Source organism: Helianthus annuus, chromosome 10 (assembly GCF_002127325.2).
Source record: "Helianthus annuus cultivar XRQ/B chromosome 10, HanXRQr2.0-SUNRISE, whole genome shotgun sequence".
In the NCBI taxonomy this organism is placed as follows: domain Eukaryota; kingdom Viridiplantae; phylum Streptophyta; class Magnoliopsida; order Asterales; family Asteraceae; genus Helianthus; species Helianthus annuus.
In genome coordinates, this window is record NC_035442.2 from 180,656,880 (window position 1) to 180,671,323 (window position 14,444).

At 36.3% G+C, this 14,444-nt stretch overlaps 1 protein-coding gene across 1 annotated transcript; it reads right to left on the reverse strand.

Moving 5' to 3' along the window:
- Nucleotides 1-10,147: 10,147 nt before the first annotated feature.
- Nucleotides 10,148-13,287, reverse strand: LOC110883616 (protein FAR1-RELATED SEQUENCE 5-like). Its single transcript, XM_022131338.1, has 5 exons — nt 13,134-13,287; nt 12,079-12,838; nt 11,734-11,992; nt 10,998-11,561; nt 10,148-10,912 (listed from the first exon to the last, which is right to left on the reverse strand). The coding sequence occupies exons 1-5, from the start codon at nt 13,285-13,287 to the stop codon at nt 10,148-10,150; spliced, it is 2,502 nt and encodes an 833-aa protein (XP_021987030.1).
- Between the last annotated feature and the right edge of the window lie 1,157 nt (nt 13,288-14,444).

A 14,444-nucleotide genomic window follows, 5' to 3' on the forward strand; every position in this document is an offset into this window, starting at 1 on the left:
ACTACAACAGTTAGAAATGCCTGTATGGAAATGGGAACTCATAACAATGGATTTTGTTACTAAGTTACCCAAAACCAGAAAAGGTAATGATGCTATTTGGGTAATTGTTGATCGATTAACCAAATCAGCTCATTTTCTACCAATAAAGGAAACCTTTAGCATGGAAAGGTTAGCCAAGTTGTATGTAGATGAAGTAGTATCCTTACATGGAGTCCCACTCTCCATTGTATCGGATAGAGATAGCTGTTTCACTTCCCGTTTCTGGACAAGTTTCCAGGAACCAATGGGAACTCGACTTAATTTGAGTACTGCATATCATCCTCAAACGGACGGACAAAGTGAAAGGACGATACAAACCCTGGAAGACATGCTCCGAGCATGTGTAATTGACTTTGGTGGTAATTGGGATAGCCATTTACCATTAATTGAATTCTCCTATAACAATAGTTATCATTCGAGCATTGAAGCTGCTCCATTCGAAGCACTGTATGGACGCAAGTGCAGAACTCCCGTTTGTTGGGCAGAGATAGGAGAAAGTCAGTTATCAGGTCCAGAGATTGTACAAGAGACTACAGACAAAATAACTCAAATCAAGGAAAGATTGAAGACAGCTAGAGATCGTCAGAAGAGCTATGCAGACAATCGCCGTAAGCCGTTAGAATTCCAAGTCGGAGACAAAGTACTATTAAAAGTATCTCCTTGGAAAGGAGTAGTACGATTTGGAAGAAAGGAAAACTGAGTCCAAGATATGTTGGACCATTCCCAGTGATCCAACGAATAGGACCAGTAGCTTATCGTTTACGACTACCAGAAGAGTTAGCTGGAGTACATGATGTGTTTCATGTATCCAATCTCAAGAAATGTTTATCAGACGAATCCCTGGTAGTACATCTTCAAGATATAGAGGTAAATGAAAAGCTAAAATTCGTAGAGAAACCCTTACATATAGAAGACCGGAAGATCAAGTTTCTCAAACACAAACGACTAGTACTAGTAAAAGTCAAATGGGAATCCAAGAGAGGACCAGAGTATACTTGGGAACTGGAATCAGAAATGAAGCGAAAGTACCCTCATCTATTTCAGTAAATCTCGAGGACGAGATTCTTCTTAAGGTGGGGAGGATGTAACAACTGCCACTAAAATCAATAATTAGGACGATAATTAGTCAATAAGAAAACCCTAATTGAGACACCCAAGTAATTCTACACTAACCCTAAAATTTTTAGAATGATCAGAATCAGGATTAGGGCCCCTAAAACTCGAGGGGGCAAACCCTAGCTGATAATTATCTAAATTCAAACGTTGCACAGTTCTGATTGGTTGAATTCTTGAGTCACCAAGGCTAGTCCCGAGTCTAGGCAGCCTATGAATTAGACTGCTTAGCTTACGGACCGTAAGGGGTCAGGCATACGGTCCGTAAGGGAGACCCAAAAATTACTATAAATAGCCGACTTTGGGACTTGCACAGAGGAGTTGAAACGACGTTTATACCTTCTGTATACGTCGAATTATCATTGTTACACTACAATTAAACACACACACGATCACGAGGTGCTGCCGCAATCAGGGTAATAACTCGATCGCTATTACGATTCAACGTCCGATCGATTATAACTATCCAACGATTGTCCGAGTGCTGCTCAAATTGAGCTTGTACTTTGTTATTCATTGTGATTTCAACTTGAATGTTTGAGTGCTGTTCGAATTCGGACTATGCTCTGTCATTCGTTGTGAATCCATTTGATTATTAAGTATCGCACTTGATAATAGTTGTGAGGGTTTAATCTCGTGAATTGACGTAACTGCTGAATTAGTTACTAATCCCGTTTATGTGTGCATTGTTATTTAAATTAGGTTAGCAGGCTAATCAGTAAAGCTTATACTCTGCTCGTAAATCTGCAATGTGAGTCATTCTCTTTTTATCAACTGTTTTACAGAACTCCAAATTATTTTCAAAGTTATAGTTACAGTGATTAAGTCTATGTAATCACCAAGTTACAGCTGGTATGTGGGGTTTTGTATACATTACTTGTTTCCCGTCACACTTGGACAAACGGGTGGCCAAGGGGTGATCTGACCACAGTCACAGACACCATTGGACAAATGGGCTAGCCAATGGATGGTCGAGTGACAAATACTGTGGGTAGTTGGTTTGATATCAGAAACATTGTAATTCCCCTTAATACTGTAGATTATAACAAATGTGTCGTTTTCAGTAAAATGAATGATTCACTCAGTATTTCCCCGCTGATAAAACCTTTTTCAAACATGTTTCAGGTGATCTGGTATGAGCAAAGAAAAGTGTCGTGGAGCACTCCCAGCTTAGAAAAGTGGCTCAATGTAAATAAATAAATGAACATGTTTTGAAAATAAAGATTTCCTTGAGAAATCACATTATTGTAAATTTTGGGAATTTATCCCTAAGTTATGAAACGAGCAGTTTAGATTATTGAAAGATCCTGTTTTAAAAAGACTTCCGCTGTCGCTTAAATTAAATACCACGGGATTCCTGTCCCGCGGCTCCTGAAACGGGTAAAACCGGGTTGGGGGCCGTGACACCTATATACCCGGCTAAATCTCAGTATCTAATCAAAAAACCATATTTGAACACCAAAAAATACGGTGAGTTTCAAGACGATTACGACCGATGGAGAAAGACGAACGACAACGGTGAACAACAAACGACCATCGATTTCAGTGAGAATGACGAATACGGAATTAAGAGGTATCGATTAAATCATCTTCTAATCGCGTTTATTTTGTTATTCAGTCACAACTTAGTTGAACTAATCGGCGGTTTCATTGTATGGTGAACAAGCTAAACGAGAAAGACGGAGCAAGAAAAGAAACGATCCGCTGAAGACGGTGCACAGTAACGGCATAAATCCAGGTTTGATGTTGATTGAAGTTTCTTCTAGAAAAAAATCCGGTTTGGGTAACTAGCGTTATTTGATATGAAGAAGCGTAATTTTTTGTTGATTCATTGATATGTAGTAGCGGGATTAGCAGGATTGACATTAGATGATGTTGATTCTTTTAAATGAACTAGCGGTATTATGTTACATTGTGAATTTGGGAATTTTACTAGTTAAAATATGGAATTTTTGATATTGGGGCTTCTGATCTAATTGTGAAATTGGAGCTTTTGAGCTAACAAGCGGCATTAGCATGATTGATATTACATGATTCTTTGATATGAACTAGCGGTATTAGGTTAAATTGTGAAATTGGGGATTTTATTAGTTTAAATAAGGAATTTTGAATTAGGTTACATTGTGGAATTGGGAATTTTACTAGTTAAAATATGGAATTTTTGATATTGGGGCTTCTGATCTAATTGTAAAATTGGAGATTTTGAGCTAACAAGCGGCATTATCATGATTGATATTACATATGTTGATTCTTTGATATGAACTAGCGGTATTAGGTTATATTGTGAAATTGGGGATTTTATTAGTTTAAATAAGGAATTTTGAATTAGGTTAAATTGTGAAATTGGGAATTTTTACTAGTTAAAATATGGAATTTGATATTGGGGTTTCTGATCTAATTGTGAAATTGGAGATTTTGAGCTAACAAGCGGCATTAGCATGATTGATAATACATATGTTGATTCTTTGATATGAACTAGAGATTTTGAGCTAACAAATGGTAGTATGCATTCTGTGGGGAAATCAGTTAAAAAAATGTAAAGTGCACATCTTGTGACTTGAGCTAACAAGCGGCATTAGCATGATATTTAATTTTTGTATTGAAATATGAGTGTAGGGGTTGCTGATGATGATGATGATTTTGAGCCCCAGATTCAGATTCAGCCAATGATGACAAAGCAACCTCACAATTTAAAGGTAAATAAAAAGCAAACAAAATTAAGTCTACAAGATGATGATGATGATGACTTTGAAGTACCGATTAAAGACTTGATAGTCAAAAGGGGTGAAAACACAAAAAAAAGGCCAAATACTCCAACTGACCAAGATGATGATGACTTTGAGCTAGTAAAAAAGAAACCATCGAAAGACGAAAAGCAGATGGATCCTATAAAGGGGAAACAGAAGATTACCGATGCAGAACCAATTAGGACAGAACCAAGACCGTACTATGATTATCATCATGATGTAATAAGCCTACGGTGTAGTCCTTCAGGTTTCTTGGATACAGTTAAACACTTTACTGAAGCGCAGGTAGCGGATGTGAAGAGCATTGGATTTGGTGATGTCCTTGATATAAAGCTTTATCATATAAGCACACGTTTAGGGTATTGGCTCGTACGAAACTATGACGAGCAATACAGCACACTAAACATAGGAAATCACAAGATAGAAATCACCCGAGATTCAGTACATGACGTGTTTGGTATTCCAAAGGGGAATGTTATAGTACGAGAAAAAAATAAGCCTAGGAAAGGAGCGATAGTGGAAAAAAATACTGCTACTCAAGGCGTAGAAACAACCATTGATGAGTTCAAAAACCAGTGGCCAGACACCAACAAAATTACTCATACATTACTTGCAAAACCTATGAAAAAACAAACCAATGGCGGAAGATTATTCAAGTTAAATTTCCTAGCCTACTGGAACACTTTGTTTGTAGAGATAACAAAGTCAACAACTGTTAAACAAAGTTTTCTACTTGCAATCGACAAAGAGGAAGACATTCCAAAGCTGGATTGGTGCTCCTTTGTTTTAGAATCGCTGAAACGAACAAGACAAGGTTGGAAAAAGTTTGACTCACAATACAATGGACCAGTTGCATTTCTAACGGTATGTTATGTAGACATCTTTAAAGCTTATGCTAAATACGCTATTGATAGTAGTAATTTGGTTTTTTTCAAAAAACAATATGCAGCTTCTATACAGCCATTATTTCAACAAAAGACACAAAATTTTCGATGAAGCTGTCAAAATGCCTGTCATACAGTATGTAACATCTGGTATGATCGACGACGTGGAAGAATATTTATACAATAATGGGCCGCTAAATGTTGAAGATTGTGATGAAGTTGAGAAAGACGAAGAAACAAATGATAATCGCCAGGATCAACAACATGTTACTGCCTCGGGCATCAATGGCGATGATCATCAAAATGAAGAGGCTCCGACAACACCATTCGAAATCGTAAAACAAAACACTTCGACGCTATTCACGGACCTTTTCGCTGACAACATCCCACTACACGAGGCAGCTGCGGTACAAGAAAACCTCACCAAATTCGATACATTAGATGAGCCTATGGCAGATACAGATGAGTTCATAATACCACCAGTGGATACCACACAGGTCTACAAAAGAAGAAACCTGGCTGGAAACCTGGCTGGGGAAGATCCGATTGACGAAGGTTACATACCATCAACTACAGATTGGTTTGAGGGCTGGAATCCTAATGAACATATTTCAGATTTGAATTTAGATGAAATGGACATAGGGACACAAACGCAAAAAGAGCTTGACTACTGCAACACTCCGATTCAACTAACCGGGGTGATCTATGATCATGCTGCGTGGGAAGCCTCAAAAAAAAAAAAAAAAGGTAAACTGGATTTTTGTTTTTGTTACTATGAATAACACATGCTATAATACTTGTTTATGATGTTAGAAAAATAACTACTGTACATTTACATCTAGGAAAAACACATCTATAAAAAAATCACGCAATTTTAAAAAAATTAATAACGCATGTTATTTTAACAAATTAATAACGCATGGTTTGGGGCTTCTAATTTTGAACAATTGGGGTTTCAAAACATGGACGTATGCTGCTACTGGTTTGGGCTGACATAAGTCTGAACTAAGCACAAAATATATATGACCGGCACAGAAGAGGCCCATTAGCATAAGTCTTGATGCCATAAAAAGTGCAATGGGCTTCTAATAGTATTTACTACCCACTAGTTTAAGCTGTTGGTCCAATTTATTAGGAGTAACAAATAGCTTGATAATCACGCATGCTATTAAAAAAATGAAAATTAGCTTCTTAGACTGATAATCACGCATGAACTTGATGAAACTCCAATTTTGCAGCTGTTGTTGAAAACAATGGACAAGAATATAAAGAAATACATTTCTCTTGTTACGGAAATGAATAATCTCGTTAAGGGGGTAAAGGAAAAGTGTTTCTGGGATGTTGAAATTATGGAAATGTGTAAAAGATGGGATAATGCGGTTAAAAATACAGTTCCGAGAACTGATGAAGTAAGCTCTGAAGGTGATGAGGCGTTTCAAACAAAGTTGGACAGGGTGGCGAAACAATTCAAGAGTTAGGGGGCGATGGAGATGCAACATTGGAACATGAAAACACAGGAAAAGATAAAGGTAGATAAGAATTTGTGTTATTTGTTAATATTTACAGGAACTTATGTTTAATAATAACCAAAACGTTTGTGATTTTATAGGATGTGATGATGTTCATAATATGACATTTGATGATGGGGGTATTTCAGACTCATGCGTGGCTGCCTTACAAACCATCGAACCAGGCGTATACAGGCAGACGACAGAAGGTAACAAAAATACGATCATTACTAAAAAAAATTACAGTTTTCTAACTTGTGATTACAAAAAATTAACCTACTCAAACATAAAAACAGTGACACAAGCAGATGTGGTAAACAACATGGACCAACCTGTAAATTTGGCAGAGTGCAGTCAGCAACAAGCACAGAAACAGAATACAGTAACCGAGTCGATGTTAAATGAGCTTGAAAAGATAAACGCTGAGACAGAAGCTGATGAAGTGACAGAAGCAGAAATGCAGTCGGTTGAGACACTTTTAAAATTGGCTCCAATCCTACAAACATCAAGTGAAAGTAATCAAAACACTCCTGCTGGGAACACAAATAAAACGGATGACGAGAGACATACACAACTAGTGAGAACGCGTATCAAAATGTTGAGGGAAAAGAACGAAAAGCGGATGGCAGAATTAGGTGACGCATACAGATCACCTTACTGCAACAGGATAACCAACTTATATGAGCCACTTCTGGACCGTGACCAAACAATCATCTGTTATCTCTTATCTCCGGTCGGAGATATTGGGTAAGATTTTTATCCCTAATAATGAGTTTAAAATTTTCATTTCTTTTTTAAACTGTTCTTTGTTGGTATTAAAAAAACAGGACATTGATATACAAGTCTGACAGTGGAGTCGAAACGCTAAAAATCATTTTTGAAACCTTCCACCCATCGCAATACATATCTTATGGTGGAATGGACGCGTTTGTAGATGTGTTAAACTTTGAAGAGAAAAAAAGGGACAAAAAATCATCACCCTACAGGCTGTTCTTGCCAACTACAATATTGGTAAGTTTTTCAACAATAATCACGCATGGATGAAAATATAATATGTTAATCACGCATGGTTGAAGTTTTATATGTTACACACACATATTGAAGTTAAATGAACACATGTTTAAGGTTACCCAACCATTCTATATTATAATCACGCTTGTTAACGCTTAATGGAGCGATGGATTTTAATGAGAAAAATCACCAAAATTTTTGCAGCAAGACGAAATGTTTGAGCCAAAAATCAAAGATAATGATCGATTAAAAGTATTCGTACCAAGCCTAGACGATATATTGTGTAAGTATCAGGTGAAGAAAGTTGACATAGTGGATCTCATCTTCATTCCAGTACTACTTTCTGATCATTACTGGTGCCTCTGCTTTCACTTGAAAAATGGCGACATCGAGTTAATTGATAACTCTAGGTTTGCCGAATCGTTTACCAAACGCTACCGTGGACGCCCCGAAAAGCTGGTAATTCTAAGTAGCTTTATATTATTATAATGAATAGGTACTAATATGAATTTTTATCGTGCTTATAGCGAAGAGTTCTAGTACTATACCTAAAAGGCAAAATTGGACAAAAAGAGTGGATAACAAAGTTGGAAAAAGCAAAAATAATTCGAAAGGAAATGGATTGGAGAACTTTTCAAAACGGTTGTGACTGTGGTGTCTTCACTATGAGACATATGGAGACATACAAGGGCAAATCTCCATGGAATGCAGGGTTTGCTACCGAAGATAAAAAGAAGATTCAAGATTCACAACTACGGTTTTTGCGGTACCGATATCTTAGTAAGATTGTATTGTCCGACTACAATCTTATAAGGAAAGAGGTATACGACAAAGCTAAGGAATTTACGAAGAAATCGAGCCCCGTAGATGTTTTGCGCGATCTAGATAACAAAATAAAGGACAGATTGGATCAGTTCTTCAACCTTAAAAAGGGGAAACAAAATGATAAGTCGTAGAACTAGTTTCTTGATGTTCTTTGTTCCAAACATCTTTGACATGTTGGATTTTTGATTTTATTTTTAATTCTAATAATTTCTGGTTATAAACATAAACTAGTGGGACATTTTCATTATTCAACACACAAATTTCATACAAAAAATAAAACACTTAGATAGATATGATTTCACAACCCAGATGATTGATGATACATAATAACCATCAGAAATAAGTCTCCAAAAACTGGATCTTCGTGTCCATAGAGCATCCTAAGACGGTTGTTGCATCCGCAAGTTGTTTTAACTGTTTCTCATCCCGCTTGCCAAGATCAACCATAAACATCATAGCCACCTCTTTGACACTTGAATCTGACATACCAGACAACAAATTGAAAATCTTTTCTCTCCTTTCATGTTCTCTCTGACCCTATAAATGTTAGTTTCCAACAAGTCTTTACAAGACTTGTCTTCAGCTATTTGATCCTCGATCCTCTTTTTGAGATAAGCACGTATACCGGATGACGAAGAAGAACCACACGATGAATTACAAGAATCTGCCATATTTTAAGATAATAATTGAACGGTTTTCCAACGATATATAAAAGGAAATTGCAAAGCAAGAGGACAAGCTAAAATTATTAACCATGACAACTGTTTTTGTTGTAGTTTTCTTGGTCCAGTACCAGTACATATGTTATGTAACAAAAAATCACGCATGATACAAATTATCACGCATGAAGTAAGAAATCACGCATGCCCCAAATTATCACGCATGAAGTAAAAAATGACGCACGAATTAAATAATTAGGCAACATTATCAGGATACAACTTGATATATAATATACTTATTACTCGAAATAATGAAACCTACAACTAGACTAGACTGTTAACTCGATATGACTTGTAATTATGTAAAACATTAAATTTTACTTACCAAAATATCTCTCAACTACCAAATTAATTAACAATCTATATACATATATGATTCACCCCCCACCCCCCAATAGACATATGCAAAAAAAATATATATATCAACTCTCTTCAAACACAACAATGTCGACAGACCCCGCAAGCGAAGCAATCAAGGAGCTCTTGAATACCCGCAGGTTAACAGAACTTGCTTCTAATGTTAACTCTTGTAACAGTATTCTGGATGTGCAGGGAAGGCTCTTAGAACAACAAAAAAACAGGAAGTGTGGGGAAAGCTGCTGGAAGAACCAAAGTCTTTATTGAGGGATAAAGTCATACAACTGATGCAGGATCAAGCATCTGCAGATAACTTGGTATACTCATATCTGAAAGATGCAGTGGAGACCGTTGAAGAGAAGATGGAGACATCTGAGAAGGAGGTTGGGAAGATATTGTCACCGAACTAGGTGGTATGGCTGATTAATACACTATTTTATTGATTTTTGGGATGACCTAATGTGTTGTTGGTTTTTTGAACAATGGTAGTTTTATGTGTATTGAACTCATATGTGGGTATATTTTGGTAAATCATCCATCCGTAGCTTATTTATCACATGATTTCAGACTTTTTGAATGTTGTTTTAGCAATATTGATATGAAAAAGTGCATGTTAATTATTATCACGTATGTGCTTTTTTTAATGACGCTAGTTATGATGATGAGAATCAGTGTTTGGGTATGTTTCGGGTGGCGATCGCTGTGAACAAGGGTTAAAACAGGTTATCTAAAAAAATTTGTAAAAGATAGGGGTTTATTGGTCACTTGATATCTCCATTAGTCCTGTGTATAGTTATGATTAATCACAAAAAAGGGGTAAAAAGGAATCAATTGAGATATTTAATCACGCATATCATGGTAAAAAATGATGTGAATGTCATAGATTACATAAAGTTCTGTCTTAACAAAATCATGAAATATGGAATGTTTATGTTGTTCAAAAATTACTCGTCGTCGCATTCAAAATCACTATCTTCCTCATACTCCTCTTCGTCACCAGTTTCAACCTCCTCTTCCTCTTCGTCAACTAAACCAGGATCCTTTTCTAACTGAATTGCTCTTCTTTTCCTCCCCTCCTTATTGGCATCCTTATCAACAGCAGTAGCTTTACCCTTTAACAACTCGCAGGTTCGAATGTCATGACTTTTGATATTGCAAACACTGCATGTCCGACTTCTCTTGCCTTTTAGACTAATAATTTTCTCTTTTTTTGATTTAATCCGCTTATGTGAACCGCGTCCTTTGTTTCTAATACCGGTTGGCACACGGACTGTAGGTGGGGCGTCAGTGTTTGGTTTCTCGTAACCAATTAACCTTGAATATCTATCAAACTTAGGGTCGATGGGCTTGGTTATGCGAAGTTCATCAACCATTTCTTTCATCTCCCTCATCCGATCCCTGACTATAAGTAGATGATCGAAATCTTTCATCAGGTTACCAATAAGATACTCTCCGGTCTGCATAATCTCATATGCAACCTCTTTGGCCTTTTTATGCGCATCATTATCGTCAACACTAATATCAAATGTATTATTAAGATCATTCGGTACCACGTCTTTAGTCCATCTTCTCATAACATACTTGTTGGGAATTTCCTTCACTTTGAACATCTTGAACACAAAATATATATGTTTGCACAACAATCCATATTGTTCAAACCTGCGACAGGTGCATGATGCAATTACATCCTCCCCCTTCTTGAAACAAACCTAAACAAAAAAAGAATAAAAATAAAATAAAAAAGGCCACATGGTTAAGCAATAAACGCATATTAGCTGGTGTAGATATTATTACCTCTAATAAACCGTTGCCGTGAGCTTTCCAATCCTTCATACTTATCTTCAAAAAAGGTTCCTCAATTTTAGTCTCCATAGGAAGGCACTCGGACAGTGTTCCTTGTAACTCTGCCTGTTGATTAGCAAAAATTGACCTGGTGTAAATTTTCATAGCATTATCCTCTAGAGTAGATTCAGAAAAGTTATCTGGGATTGTATTTCTAGATATATGGTCATTCTTCCGATGGTTGAATCTTTGAATGTCCATTGCACCATCAAAATGGTTAAAGAACTCAACAAGGGTAAGTTGAGAATTCGCCACTTGACAGAAAAAATGGTTTGCGCTCTCTGATCTAGAAGTGGTCCGCATAAGCCCAGACATAGGCTCATGACGATAGAACGCTGGGATCCACGAAGATCTCATGCCAAACATATCATCAATCCACTTATTCTCAGTTAGACCGAATTCAATCATTATCAGCTTCCAGTCTCTCTCAAACGTTTCTGGCACAATCGAATCTGTCCATACAATGTCACACATACGTCTCTTAAACTCTTCGTTATTGCACAGCTCATGTCCGACCTATTAAAACAAAGAATTGGAACTTATTGAACAAGGGCAATGAAAAAAATGAGTAATGAACATAATAACGCATGATGATTTTTTTTTTACTCTGGGCAAATAAAAATATGAAATCAATATAATTATTATGCCAGTTCTAATAATAATCACGCAGATTGTATTTGAACCTAACCTTATCAGTAAGTTTCTTCATTATGTGCCACATACATAATCTGTGCCTACTCTTATCGAACACTGCTTCGATAGCTTGTTTCATCGCGGGATCCTGATCAGTGACAACCACCTTCGGCTGCTTACCAAATGAGTTGAAAAATGATTGTAAAAGCCACTTGTATGATTCAATGCTTTCGGATGCTAGCAACCCGGCTCCAAGCGTCACATTCCGACAGTGATTATCAATACCAGTAAAAGGTACAAAAACCATTTTATACCTTCAAAATGTGGATTGAAAAATGAATAAAAAAACAAGAAGATTATAAAAAAAAATAACAGGAATAACATTGAAGTGATGACTAACTTATTGGTTTTAAATGTAGCATCAAACAATATGACATCTCCAAATTCAGCATAGTTACGTTTGCACAACCCATCGGCCCAAAACAGGCCAGTTAATCGTTTATTTTCATCGACCGAATGAAAGAATGAATAATCAACCATAAACTGCTTTTTATCGGTCAACCTATTGATAACCATATCTGCATCATACTCGCCGATATAGCTATGTATCCTAGCTCTAAAATTCTTGCAATCGTCTTTAGTTGCGCCTACATTTTCAAACCCTCCGTATCTTTGTCTCATTATATTAAAGGCTTTCACTGGCCCAAGATTCAATGTACCAAGCTCCCATATCATCTCTTCTTGTGTCTCAGAAAGATGTCTATAAGCTGGTAATAAATGCATATCTTTGGGGCACACGAATGAATGATTATGCGACTGAACAAACTTATCAACCTTATACAACACCCCATCCGTCAAACAAAGCTTAATTTGAGCTTTACAGCCGGTTCGAATAGTCGGTCTGTTCCTACGTTTATATGGCTTAGACAACTTCGAATAAGGATCGTCAAATTCCTGTGGTTTATGCCCCTCCTTTGAACACACAGAATATTTAGACTTGATAATACCACCAACATGATGTTCACCTCCTTTTCGAGCGGAGAACCCTGCCTTCTTGACATATGTCTGATAAAAAACATATGTTTGTGCTATGGAAGAGAATTCCATTCCGATAACAGGAACACATGATGAAGCTACCTCTGGGATATACAATCTTCCATCTACACATTTTAAAAACGACAACAAAAAAAATTATAGGGATACAGGGAAAGAACAAAAATAACGCATCCAACATAATAACGCATCCAACATAATAACGCTTCAAAATCTAATACCGCACAAACAAAAAACATCCAGTAAAGTATACTTCTCTTGAATTCAAACAAACACGCGTGATTAAAAAAACATTTAAGAAAACTAATAATTGTCAAAATGATGCAGATCAAAAACAACACATCATACAACGATAATCTGGTTGAATTGTGGAAAATTGAAACCATTTAATTTACAACTTACTAGTCTGATCGTCTAAAAGAACGTTGTTATCTGATGTCGGATTCCTATATGTCGGATTCCGATATTGCTCTGCATCATCATGACCGGTATCGACCTCAGCATCTTCAAATTCGATATCATCTATGTTTTGAGCATTACTACTCTGTGGATCCATTACAAACAATAAGTGATGAAACCCTACTCGCCCACCAATAACCGCTAATTTGATAATTTGAAAAATGGAAATTAATTGAAACTGATCCGGATCGTAATTACCGGGATGCTGGAGATAACGAACTCGCGTAATTTCCTTGTTCTTAGTAAATGTCTGAATTACCCTGTGTCAAGAATGAAAAATGTCTAATTTGCCCTTAATGATTAAATCTTAATTGCGATATAATCAAACAGATCTGACGGCCAGCATATTAGCGTACGTGAAGTATGATTAACCCTTGTGTACATTACACTTTCTCTAAATACCATTGTAGAGATTATTTTATGTTTTGTACATAAATACTTTATTTGCCACATGGCATGAAGGAACCCCATTAGTTAGTTGTTAAATATGCTAACAAACACGGCATTTACCAATGTCGTTTTATAATTTTCTCTCTAAAGGTGACAGCTAATATTTTTTTAGTATTTAGACGTGGTAGTTAATATTACATTATTACTTTTAGTCAAATTAATAATTCAAGTATTCTGTTTTTACCATGTTATGATCCAAATCTTTTTTATTTTCTAGAAAACTGATCACAAATCTCACCTAATCGGTAAACAATATCAACTTTTTAAAAAGTTAGAAACTTATAATCCCATACAAGTGGTGACGAATCCCATAAAGATTCATCGTCAAATCATTTGACGAGTCGAGATCGTAGATTCGTAGATGAACTTATCTTTGTGTATCGAGCTTTTGGAATACAAAGAAAGTGATGATTACTTTATTATTATTTGTAGGGTTGAGAGAAGCTCATGAAGTGACCCTCCCAGATTATGCATAGTTATTTGCGCGATTAAAAGATAGCTAGATTATATACATAAAGAGTGATATATAATATCATTTTTGTAATCACAACAAACATCATGTTGTAGACTTGTAGAGCGTCAATTTGATATGAGGATAATTTAACAACAGCATATCACGAAAGTAGTTATTTTCTCGAGTGTTTTATATTTTTATAAATATGTTAAAAAATATAATAGTTACACCTAGATAAGATTGCGGTGTACATGAAGGACCATTCAAGCCACCTTTTCACCCGCGTTCCATAATCAATCATACCAAATCCTAACCAAATTTATGCATACACAAGGACTTACGTACCTTCC